At 35.9% G+C, this 12,271-nt stretch overlaps 1 protein-coding gene across 1 annotated transcript in view; it reads left to right on the forward strand.

Moving 5' to 3' along the window:
• Window positions 1–12,271, forward strand: part of COMMD10 (COMM domain containing 10) — a 114,639-nt gene that overhangs the window by 12,770 nt on the left and 89,598 nt on the right. The window contains exon 5 of the mRNA XM_033000986.2: window positions 10,127–10,237. Coding sequence (XP_032856877.2) covers window positions 10,127–10,237 — 111 coding nt within the window. The remainder of the gene's footprint in view (window positions 1–10,126; window positions 10,238–12,271) is intronic.

Below are 12,271 nucleotides of genomic sequence, written 5' to 3' on the forward strand. Positions count from 1 at the left end.
CTTGATTTATCTAGCTTTAATTACAAGCTGAAACTCCCAGTTTACAAAGTTTAAAACACTTATTGCACCTAATGTTATTATTTTTTTCTGCCTCTGAAAATCACTGATATCATTAGGGAAAGTTGTGAGGGATCCAAGAGTTGCACAGCAAACATAATGTGTCTGTGTCTCTGTTCAGTGTCTCTATGCCACTCAGTTGGTTTAACCACTTGATGGGTCTTCGGCCAAACCTGTCTTCAGTCCGTTGGTCTTACAGTGCCTTCTTTTGAGTCCAAGATACAAAGCCACATGAATAGTTTCTCTTTGTTTGTTTTTTTTTTTTTTTTTTTTTTTTAATCTTTCAGAATTCTTTCATTTGGAAATTGTGCTCTATTTCATAATTCTTTGTACAGGATTCTGTAAATTCACTGTCTGTCTGCCTCATCCAACCCAACCCTTTCCTTGCCCATCTGTTACAACTACTACTATTTCTAGTTAGAGTCAATCAGCATGTGACACTAGTTCAGAGCCTAGAAGATTATTCTTGTCTACAGGTGAAAAACGTAGTTGCTGCTTTCCTTTTTGTTTTGTCTGTTTGCTGATGGTCTTGAAGTATCTGTGTGATTAAGGCAGAAGCAGATTCGATGTTGCATTCTAGTATGTGACTGGATAGATAAGATCCATTCAGTGATTCTTATTTTCTTATGACTATGAGTAAGATACATTGCAAAACTATCATTAAGGTTGCAAAGTCCAGTCTTAAAATTTAGTAAGAGGCACTGTAGTTGACTGTACAACCTCTGCTTAACTTGGCTGTGCATATGTGTTATGATTGTCTTTAATTACAGATTTTTATGCTTTTTTTAAAAAAAACCACCTATTATCCTGACCTTTTTTTATGGATGAGTGGGTTATATAAGGTTTTATTGATAGTTATATATAATTTTTGTGGTGCATGCTCTACATCTTGGGTTTCATTTGAAGATTTGCCTAGTACTGTCAGCTGAAGATGCTGGTCATTCAATTTGTGACTCATATCTCTGGATAATAATCGCATTTTATAGGTTTTAAATCAGCCATTGAAGGGTATGTCTTACTGAAACCACAGAATGCCTCAGTAATACATTTATAAAATGGGAATACTGAATTGTATTAAAGTTGAATATGTTTGTACAGTAGGGGGATATATTCTGAAGTACTGTATACCATCAGCTTTTTCCACTGCTATTCAAAATAGGTAGAGGACTGTGGTCAGAAATTTTATGCAACCAATGTGAAAATCCAGCTGCTTCACTGCAGACTTCCTCACCCATGGAGCATTTGTTACAGTGAGGCCTGCTGAAATGATGCTGCAAGATCCAGAGCTTCCTTCAGAGATATTCATGCCACCTTAATACAACTGAAGTCAGTAACAACAATAGAGTATAGAAATCAGTGTGTTTATGCAGTCATCTTCCCTCCCCTCAGTGCTATAGAGTTTCCCATCAGTAGGAAACTGGTTTGATCTGGGAATTATCTTGAAGGAAGCACTCTCTTCCTGATTACAGAATATTTCTGTGATGAAGACCCTGCCTGTGATGATTGGGAAATCATGCATGTAGCTCATTGCCCTCCTCTTAAAAATATGCACCCTTTTTTTTTTTGTTTTAATACTTGTTTGCTATATTGAGTACATGTTTGGCTTCATCCTGCTGGTGTCTCCTCTTCACTAAAATTCTTAAGCAGACATGGGGAGTTTTTGAAGGAGTTCACAGTCAGATATGTTTTTCCATCTTTCTCTTGGCCTCTTACCTAAATTATTTTCATCATCACAGCAGGCAAAATCGACATTTTCATATCTAATTTGGAGTTTTGATTCTGGAATGCTGAGTGTGCTGATGAAGAATGGAATTGGCTGTAAATTTTAAAGAGCAGACTTAATGGTTTGCTCTAGTTTTGCGTTTGTGTGAATACACAGGTCTGAAGTTAGTGTAGTGCATTGTAGACCAGTGCTTTTGTTGTCATGTAATACACCTTTAGTTCCCTCTTATCCGTACAAAACTGATAGCTAATTTATTAAAGCCATATAGACATGTTGAGGTATTTAATTTAAATGAAAGTTATTCATTTATGTAACTATGACTTGGTACATTTTGTCTAATTTGATTGTTGAAAGATGAAGGGAGAGGACCCCCAAACTTTAAAATGTGAATATTCTGACTTTCTTTTCTTACAATTAAATGAAGAGTACTTGATCTTCAGTGGAGGAACGAGGGTAGTTACTTTTTCAGGAATTAAACTGAGTGAAGGGATAGCCGTACTTATTTTTCTCTAGGTTACTTAGAACAACAAAGCTGTATTGCAGGTGAAAGATCTGCACTAGAAAAATTCTTGTGATATGGATTATTTATTTTCTAAAAATATTTTGAGTTTTGTTAGTTTGAAAACATTCTTAAATGTTTTGTGTCAGTGTGATAGATACTGTTGTAATAATATGAGAACAATATTTGCCGAAGATTTCATATCCCATTATCTCTCACTTCACTGTTTGTAGCAGCTTCAATGAGAGTAATGCTGTGGATGTGTTAAATTAGGTAAACAACTCATTTAGATTGTTCCAGCAAATGTTTTAATCTTTAAAGTTGGACTATTCCTCTGGGATTAGAAGGAAAAATAGCTGAAATGAGTGAGTTAGTATCTGAGTTAAAAGGACAAAATTCTCATTTATTAAAATAGGATTTTTCTCTTTCTGTAATTGTTGCCTTTGGGGGCCGGATAGATTCCTTTCTAAGGTATGAGTGGGGAGAGACATAGAGTTGTTAATTTTCTCCATTATTGCAAGCAGTGCACTTTCTGAATTTGTCAGGCTCTAAAAGTAACTAATAGGTTTTGCTCACAGTGTGGCTTTTTGAGGGTAGTTCTTGAACCTTATTTTTCCATCTACCACAAATCTACTTCCTCAAGAATGGACTGAAGGCTGGGGTTTCGTCCCACTATTATGCACTCTCCTACAGTCTTACTCATTCTTAACACTATAATAGTATAAGTTTAGACTTTGGAATCTTAAGTTATCAATACTTACTTTAGAATGTGAATTAAGGTGCTCTTTTTTTTTTTTTTTTTTAACTAAGGGTTAAAAGACTCCAGCATTGATGTAGTGAAGCTGAACTTATTTCCAAGAGTAGTTGCTGTGTGTAAACTGATACAATGCTCTTCCAGATATATCACATTTAGTAGAAATAGATGAGGAGAGTGTAACTCTGAAAAACAGTACCATTACACTTCTATCTTATTTTGTTTTTTTTTTTTTTTTCAGAAAAAGCTTTATAGAAACAAGCATGTGATTTTTTTCTCATGTGCAGTAACACTTAAATTATCATAAATACCAGATCATTTTGAACTGAGTGGCCTCTCAAAGATTACAATATTTGAAAATCAAATGTGTGGGCCTATATACCAGTGGAACGTGAAACTAATTTCTCTGTTACTGTAACTGTCCTACTTTATCTGAAGCAGTTTGCTAGGCTCCTACCTAACAGAAGGCTATTTTCTGTGTCACCAGTAAAGAATGAGTCAGCAAGAAGTTCTTTTTGGCATTCTGTTTCTATTACACATTTTTTTAAGAAACTCACAAAAACGAGGTCAATTACACTGCTTCAGCCTGTCTTCATATTAATCAAACTGCCTGTGAAGGAAAGTAACTAGAGATGCACTTAAACCACCCTGAAGTGGCTCCTTGAGTATTGACTCAGGAGACTGGGATGTTAGCTCTCAGCTATGCAAGTCAAAACCAGCATTCTGTGCCATAGGAAGCTGCTGGGAACCAAGAACAGGGATGTCTGTATGAAGTCCTTCAGCACCACTAGTACCACAATAGGTAGTACTGTTAGAAGCACTCAGTTTTCTGTCAAGATCTGAATTTTCAGAAGGGATGTTAAGATTTATTTTCAGCTGTGCTGAAGTTGGTAATGTCACCAGAGTCCAATTCAACAGAACTGATATGTGCATTATGAACTAGATGAGTAAGATTTAGTATCATACTGTAATTTCCTTAGTGCATGTTCTCAATATTCACAACATGTGACCTAGTTATTCTAAAGGTTACTCTTACTGGCTTCTAATTCTGACTGTGGACCACGAGCTCGGTTTGCTTTAAAATTCTCATCACTCATGTTGGAAAGCTTCAACAGCCCGTTGGTGATTTCAGGATAATGAAAACCTTTTGCTTTCTAAGAAGGCACATGTTGTTGGGGGGTTTTGTTGCCTTAAAAAAAAAAAAAAATCCAAACAGACAAAAATATTGAAAAATTGTGTTATTATGAAGTTGATTTTCAAACATTACCAAATGTAGCGGTAGTATTACAATCTTTTTTTTTTTTTTTTTTTATCAGTTACCTTTTGGCAATACTGAAAACATCTGTTGTAACAGTAGTACTAGACTTGATAAATTGCATATGTTAGTTTGCTTATGCTTTGTGTTCCTTTCCCATCTAGGGCTTTCATAAGCTTTTTTTCCCCATAAACTTAAAAATACAGAACACTGCTACTAATTTAGAATTGCTTCTGCATTCTCTGCCCATCAGACTTGTTAACAAGTTCAGCCCAGAAGACTGTTTTTCTCACTTTTTAGTCTTTAAGATGAAACTCCAGTTTTGAGAATTCTTTTTCTGTGTCTTTGCTAAATGCTAATCAGCATTTCTCTCTCTCCCTGTAGAAATGCATATAGTTGTTTGTCTGCGAGCCTAATAATGGGTATGTCAGGATCTTCAAAATTTTTCCTGTAGCCAGTTTATCTGTAGTGGTCTGTTAAGTTTAACCTAGAATGCGCAATAATTGTATTTGCACACATGTTCTGGATCATGTATGTGTTCTGAATATAATATAATTGTTCTCCCATTAACTGAAGACTGTGATTTTATGTTTTAGTATTACACAGAAGTAAAGTACATAATATTTTACTCCATTTAGGGAAAGCTTGGTGTTCTGACAGCAGCAAATCTTGCCAAGAGAAGGGAATTCAAGAATCTAAATGAAATAATTAGATCTTCATAAGATATTAAATTTGAGCTGTAAAGTGACTGTATTTCATAACTACCTAAATGTCTGGCTATGATAAAAACCAATCATGTTGATTTGATGTCTCCAGGCAGTATTTCCATACAGTAATTTTCGCAGGTTCAGTGCTTTGTTTACTTACTGTTACTCCTCGGTACTCTCTGAGGTCAATGCTTACAGAACTTTCTAAGGGGCAGATAGATGCCGTATCATGGATTAATCATGGAGGAGAAGTTGTGGTTTGCATGGTATTATGGCATCCTGCTTGCACTGTGGTAAGAAGTAAGCTCTTCGTGCCACATCGGTGAGTTCTGAGGGCACTAATACTGATCTTTTATAGTTCCTGTAATGATTTGTTATGATACTAGATGACCTTCTGAAAGCTTCACCTTCTAGAGGCAGGTAATTTATATGAAAATTCCAGTTTCCCATTTAAAACTAAAACAAGCGTCCAGCCTTCAAGGGTGCAGAGACAGACAGGAGATGCAAACTCAGTATATCACTCAAGTCCAAAATAAAAAAAAAATCTCTTCACTGCTCCAGTACTGACTGAGCATTTAAACCCCATTTTCCCCTCTCCTCCCTTAAAAATATGGGACCCTGCTCAAGAAGTTTTGAATGGCTGAAGTTGGAAGTATTAGGGAAGACATTTTAGGTGCTTATGTATTTTCCTGAAATTCTGTTTCCACTTTTAATTTTCCCTTTTTTCACAATATTCCCACTTATTTTATCAAATTAGGGTCCTTGTCAACATTTTTTTCCATCTGAGTTTCTCAGTCCCTTTGGCTCTGCTTTTGGTCCTTCACATTGGAGCCCTGGAACATGCCTGTTCCGGACACTGAGTCTGCCCTCACTCTCAAAGTTGTCCTTTGGTTTTGAGTTTGATAGACTGGTTCTTGTATAGCTAAGATGATTGTTTTATTGATGGTTTTAGCCTGAATTTGTTTGCCAAAGAACATTTACTTGAGTTCTCATTATAAGATAAATATTGTTACGTAGTTGAGAAAGGAGAAGTATTTTGATTTTTTTGACAACTTACTATAGAAACTTACCATGTTTATCTGATTTCTTTAATTTCTTCTCAGTTTTGGTTTAATTTGTAGTTATGTTTATGGGTGGTTGAAAGTGAAAGTAAGGAACTGTGGTGAAAATACGCAAGAAAGAGCATGTAAAACATAATAGGCTGTAAGTGATGAGAGAAATGGTGGATTCTGCGGATGTTAATTTTGGCTATGTGGAATCCTTTTTTTGGTTGGAGATCATGCTTGAAGTTCATATCAGATCAGCTGTGAAAGCTGAATTGCCTTTTAGCGCGCATGGGCTTTTTGCAGAAGGTGACTTTCACCCAAATGTTTTACCACAGTTATGTTAGATTACTGGTCATCTTGTCATAATATGTAAAATACTACACTCTACTACTTAGTATGGAAAGTAGTCTGGTGGACAGGACAGTGGGCATGAGTTAAAAGATCCCATGCTTTATACTGGAGGAGAACGACTGTGGGTATCATAGACGACAGACCAGAGATGATTACGTTATGTACCTGTAAAGGTGTTAGTGATCTACAGATGAAGGGTCAGATCTTCCCATAGTAGGGGGACTGGCAGCTCTCTAGTGTGGATCTGCTCCTGGGAAATGCGTGGATGGCCACTGAGAAGCACTATGTTCGTATAGGGTACGGAGCTGGTTTAGCAGGTATAACACCTTATCTCTTCTACAGCTAGTACTGAATGAGTGCTGGAAGGGAGAAGTACATAGGTTCTTCCACGCCTGTTAGTCCTGGCTGTCATGGTACCCTCTTCAGAAGCTGAAGTGGAACAAAAAGGACATAGGAATTGAGGATTACAGGAGTGATTGAAAGCTTCCTCCTATCTTTCTAGCCCTGAATCGTTTGCCATAGTGTTCATGGAGCAGATCTGAAGCATTTTCATACATGCTTACTGTTGGTTTTATTTAGCACCTGTGTTTTTTCCTTTCCTGTGTTTTCCAGCTTGCATCTGTTTTTTGTTTTCTAAACATAACCCTGAGGTTAAATAAGTGCCAGAGATACCAGTGGGAACCTACAGTACATTATTCATTGGTGTTTATTTTTGCAGCTACAAGGTAGCTTGCATGTTTCTAAACTGCTGATAAGAAATTGTAAAAAGAAGGTAAAGGTGTACAGTAACTAAAACCATGGCTTTATTTTCATGCTAGTTATGGAGAAATACTTGCCCCCGCTTGCCCCCCAGTAAATGCTTTTCAGTTAATATCTTGAAGATTCTGGCAACATATAGTCTCTTCCAATGTTTTGTTTCCTATAGCAAATTTTATATCAGAAGTTAAAATGATTTTGTAGTCCTTGCATTTTTGAAAAAATTGACCCTAAAATATGTAACACTTCATGGCTACCCAATACTGTGCCTTAACACAAACGCCATGCGCAAACATGTCACCACTCTCAAAAGGTTAATTGATATTTCAGGATGTTGAATGTCTTCTAAGTAAACACAGCCATAGCCAAATGCACGTTCCATTTTTCTTTCAAGAAAATAAATAGTCAGACTATTTAGAAGCCTTGGGCATCATGTAATTTGTTTATCAAAACTTGTTCTTGTACAACTATATTTAAAACAGAAAAGACATATGAATCATACAGGAAAACAAAGTAATTTTAAGGTAAAGCAATATAAAAAAAAGTTATGGGTGCTGTTCAGCTATAAACTGAGGCCACCGTGCTGCCACATATATTGTATTTGTTCTGAGCCTTCTACAAACTTCTGGATAGATGTGTATTAAAAATGAAATAAAAGACATAAATTTGTATTTCTTTATTTTTGATGGTGTGTTTTTCATGGTACATATAGTTCACTGTTTATCAGCTTCAGAAGTCTCAAGTCAGGCTTCCTAGGACACTGTTCTAGTCTCTAGTGACACTGTTTTATAATCCTGGATAAGATGCTAGCCTGTTTAAGGCTGGATTTCAATACTACTGTGCTAAACTGTTTAAGCAACAGATAGAAAGTCCTTTCTAAATTGAAGAGTGTGGGATTTGAACCTTAATGACTGCAGTATGAAGAGCCATCACATTCCAGAGTTTGTTCACTGTTGACCTTACTGGCTAGATGTTTTATCAGAATAGGTTGTACTGCTCCTGTTGCCTGCTTCAGGCTGCTCCCACCACTAGCCCATAAGTCAGCATTTGGGTCCTTCTCTTTTGACCATTATCAGTTTTGGTAGGGTTCATTAACTGAACTGAACTTCTTTCTTGATTTGAAACCTAGAGTAAGGAAAGATGTTAAGATCTTTACTTAATTTTATTCATGTCTGTGGGGAGAAAAATGTTTTTCAGCTGTCATTTTGGTATAATTTGCTGGAAGATTCCAGATACTAGCCAGCTCAGGGGCTTAGCAGACTTGTCCATTAGTGCGATTGACTTGTTCACATTCACAAAATCCATTTTGGATTGTGCTTTACTTTTGAGTGTGGTAGGCAATGCCCTATTATTTTCATCAACCAAGATGTAATCTAGTTAGAGAAAATCAAATTGTTATGATTAAAAATTAATCTACTTTTAGATTTTATAAAACCTGTCTTTTAAAGTATCTTTAGTTCATAGGCTGTGGGCACACTGTTGCTGAAGCTACACTTACCACAAAATGAGCTAGACTAGATTTACAGCATTTTAGCTGTGTCCATTTGTGTTGTATGCATGCTTTCATTGGTTTGATTCCTGTTCAGACTTCCTTGTTTTTACCACAGAATGAAGCCTGAATAGGGGCATTTACTGCAGAGCAGCTAACATACTGCAGGCTGACCTGCTGAAGTTCTTCCACCTGTCTTGTTCCTACACCTGTACACAGTCGGTCTGAGACTGTCTGTGTCTTTCCATTAACTTTGTTTGGCGTTTGCTCAACTCCCTAACCATCCTGGAGTGTCAGTGGTGGTTAATAGGTCGCGATACGTAAATTTCCTTCTGGTATGCTTAGTCATACTGCTTTCGTAATTGGTACAATATCAGTGCAATAGATAAAGAAATGCAATACAACATACATTAATGTGTAAATGTAAATGGTATAGCTGCAATAAATTTTGGAAGTTCTGTCTTTGACCTGTGTGGATGGAAGATGATTCTGCCACTCACTTTATCTCCCATCTTTCATATAGAAATTACTGTCACTGTAGGAGGCAGAGCATATACTGGCTTCTTTGCTGCTCACAGTATAGTATTTCTGGGATGGCTTTGTGCTGTTGATGATTTTAGCTGAATTATTGGACTGGTAAGAGATTAACTGAGATCTGGCACGCTTTCACTTTTACCAAGTCAGCTATTTATTAGCGGAGGGGAGACACTAGATTGAAAAGAGCTTGTATGCAAATTAACATGCCAGACGGTAGGACTTTGTATTTCTACTTTCCTTTATTCAAGAAGACCAGATAGGTTATTTTGTGAAAAACTTGTAGTTCTGTTCTTGTGTACTTCATTTCTGCATGAGGTATAGTTTGATAATGTTTGAATATAATTTTTAGATTAATGATTAAAAAGCAATTTGAAATGTATTCTTGTGTAGTTTTCTATTAAAAATTTTGTTGCTCACATGCTTAACTAGTTTTTGGCTTTTTAGCAGTAACAATTTTAAAAGCAGCACAGAATTATTTTTGTCATTAACATCTGTATATGGTAGAATACCCATGAGTAGGTCTGTTGATTAAGAAATTACCATTTTTAGCTGGTTTACCGTTTATTGGTAACTTTTTACTTTTTCCTAAAAGTAAAATAAATATGAGATAAAATTGAATCTGTAACTTTGCTGATAAACTTCCACAAGGAGGGAGAAACCACCTTATTTTGGATCCTTAATTGTGTTTTATGGATTGATTCCAACAGATTTGAGGCATATGAAGTTGCTTTATTTTGGGTGGTCACAGGCAGTTTAAATGATAAATTTGGCAAGAGAGAGAAGCAAATCTGTCTTGGAGTCCAGGAGAATTTGCAGAATGTGTGTTGTACAAAAATGCTTAACATTTATGGAGCCTGACATTGTGTTCACTGACACAGACCATTCACAATATTGAAAGCTGGCCCGAGTACTTCTGTACCATCTGATTGTAATCTAAATTTGTGTGTTATAGCTTGAAACAATTGGATGGCAGCTTAATCTTCAAATGGCAGAGTCCATGCAAGCGAAGCTGAAGTCTCCTCGAGCTGTGCTAGAGCTGGGAGTGAGCAATGAAGATTCAAAGGTAAAAAATACATGCCTGGCAGAGTTGGAATGAGTTGTGGTGATGGCCTGGTGCTCGCAGTTCTGAGGCATCAGTTGGAACTTTTGATCGGTGTTAGTCTTGCCAGTGTTTTCATTTTTTTATTTCATAAAATTAGAGTAAGCACTTGGAATTGTGAAGTACTGATGTAATAGCATACGTATTGGGTAGACTGAGAGCTGTGTTACCAGCTTTTGGGGCTGTAATGTAATAGATAAATATAATGGAATATGGTTATTTTAGGTCTCAAATATCTTTGTAGGGAATTTATTTTTATCACATTGCATGTGATTGGTGGTACTTTCACTTTTAATGCCTAGTAGCTTGCAGCCTTCTACCACGGGTGTAGTTATGTAAGATATTACTCATCACTTGCAGCCTTTCTGTGCTAATGATGTATTTATATGAATGATGACATAGTATGCAAGGCCACAGAAAGCTAATATTTGGAGGTTCTAAGGTAAAGTCTGAAGTTCAAGGATTTTAGTGCCAAAAAGCACTGCTGAATGTATTTTTTTTTATTCATAAAATTGGTATCTTTTGTTAGGTATTATGTTTTAAATTAAAAACATGGATTGCTTTTAACCGTATCTTGCTAATGGAAATTGGAGTCTTTACTTCTGTGGTGTCTGTCAAAATGTTTATCTATGAAAAAGTCAGTATAAAAGATTTAAAGGGAAAAATCAGAAGTCAGTTCTGCTTTACCATTGCGTTTAAATCACAGTAATTTTACTAATGTGAGTGGAGTTTCTGATTTATGGTAGGATAAAAGAATACACAGCTTATATTTGTGCTTCTCACCAGGACTTGCAGTAGTTCTATTTTTTTTTTCAGCAGTTCACAGCAATCTATATTTTTGAAATGCAAATACAGAAACCAGACTATATTTTATGTCCAAGCTGCATTGGACAGCACAGCATACAGATTCAATTCTGTGGCAAAACAACTTCTTAAAAAATGAGGAAAAAATGTCACTTTTATATGACACAGGAAGTTCGTCTGTTTCCTTTACAAACAGAATTCAGCCAGTGGATTTTTTTGATTGTTTCCTCTCTATTTCACTTTGTGGGCATAATTAGATACCAAGATCAGAATTATTTTGCAATAATTACAAGCCTAGAATAGACTTGTAACTGGCATTTAGATAGAACAGTGCAACAAGAAGAACGTACTGATGCTCTCATAATACAGGGACTAAAACTTAAAAATCTGTGTTGGTGTGAAAATAACTACAGGTTTGTTTTTCTGAATTACTGCATTCTAATACAGAATAGGTTTAAGATTGGCTAGTGTCTGCTTATATACTGACAGAAGCATTGGAACATAATTGTTGTGCTGTATTTTGCATCTTCATGATCTCTTTGTGCACTAAGTATTAAGTTATGTGAAAATCCTAGATACCAGCTAGTTGTTATTTTTTTTTTCCTCCCCAGACCTAATGTGTTTGCCTTTTGTGCAGAAATTTGGCATGAATTTAGCGTATATGTTCTTAATAATAGTCTTAATTTCTTACAAAACTTTTCCTTTTTTTTTTTTAATCCATGAATATAACAAGCTGAATTTTTTAAGGTAGGACACGAACGCCGTTACCGAGGCGTTTTTGTGGGCTGGCACATTAGGGGGCAGTAGTGCTCTTTGTCACACGGGCCATTCGAATGCTTTTTTGAGGGAATTCTGAACTCAGTCCTTGTGGCAAGTGTTAAGTGTTTACATTTCTAATCTGTATATAACAATAGAAGTTTGTCTTGCTCATCTACTAAACTAAAGCCTATTAATAAAAAAGGCATACTGAGAAAGGTAAATGAAATTGGCTGTTACTTCCGCTTTTGCTAACTAATAGTACTAATACATTAGTGTTTACTACCACTCACTCCACTTAAAGATAATATAAAAAATTATTTGTCAGAAGACATTTAAAATTAATATTTAAATTATCTCTCCAGGAGAGGTAGTCAGAAAGCCTATGGATATATGAACGTTATTTGTGCTTAATAAAAAAAGTCAGAAGATCTGCTA

The sequence above is a fragment of the Tyto alba genome, unplaced genomic scaffold (genome assembly GCF_018691265.1).
Source record: "Tyto alba isolate M040663 unplaced genomic scaffold, T.alba_DEE_v4.0 Super-Scaffold_13, whole genome shotgun sequence".
Taxonomy (NCBI): Eukaryota; Metazoa; Chordata; class Aves; order Strigiformes; family Tytonidae; genus Tyto; species Tyto alba.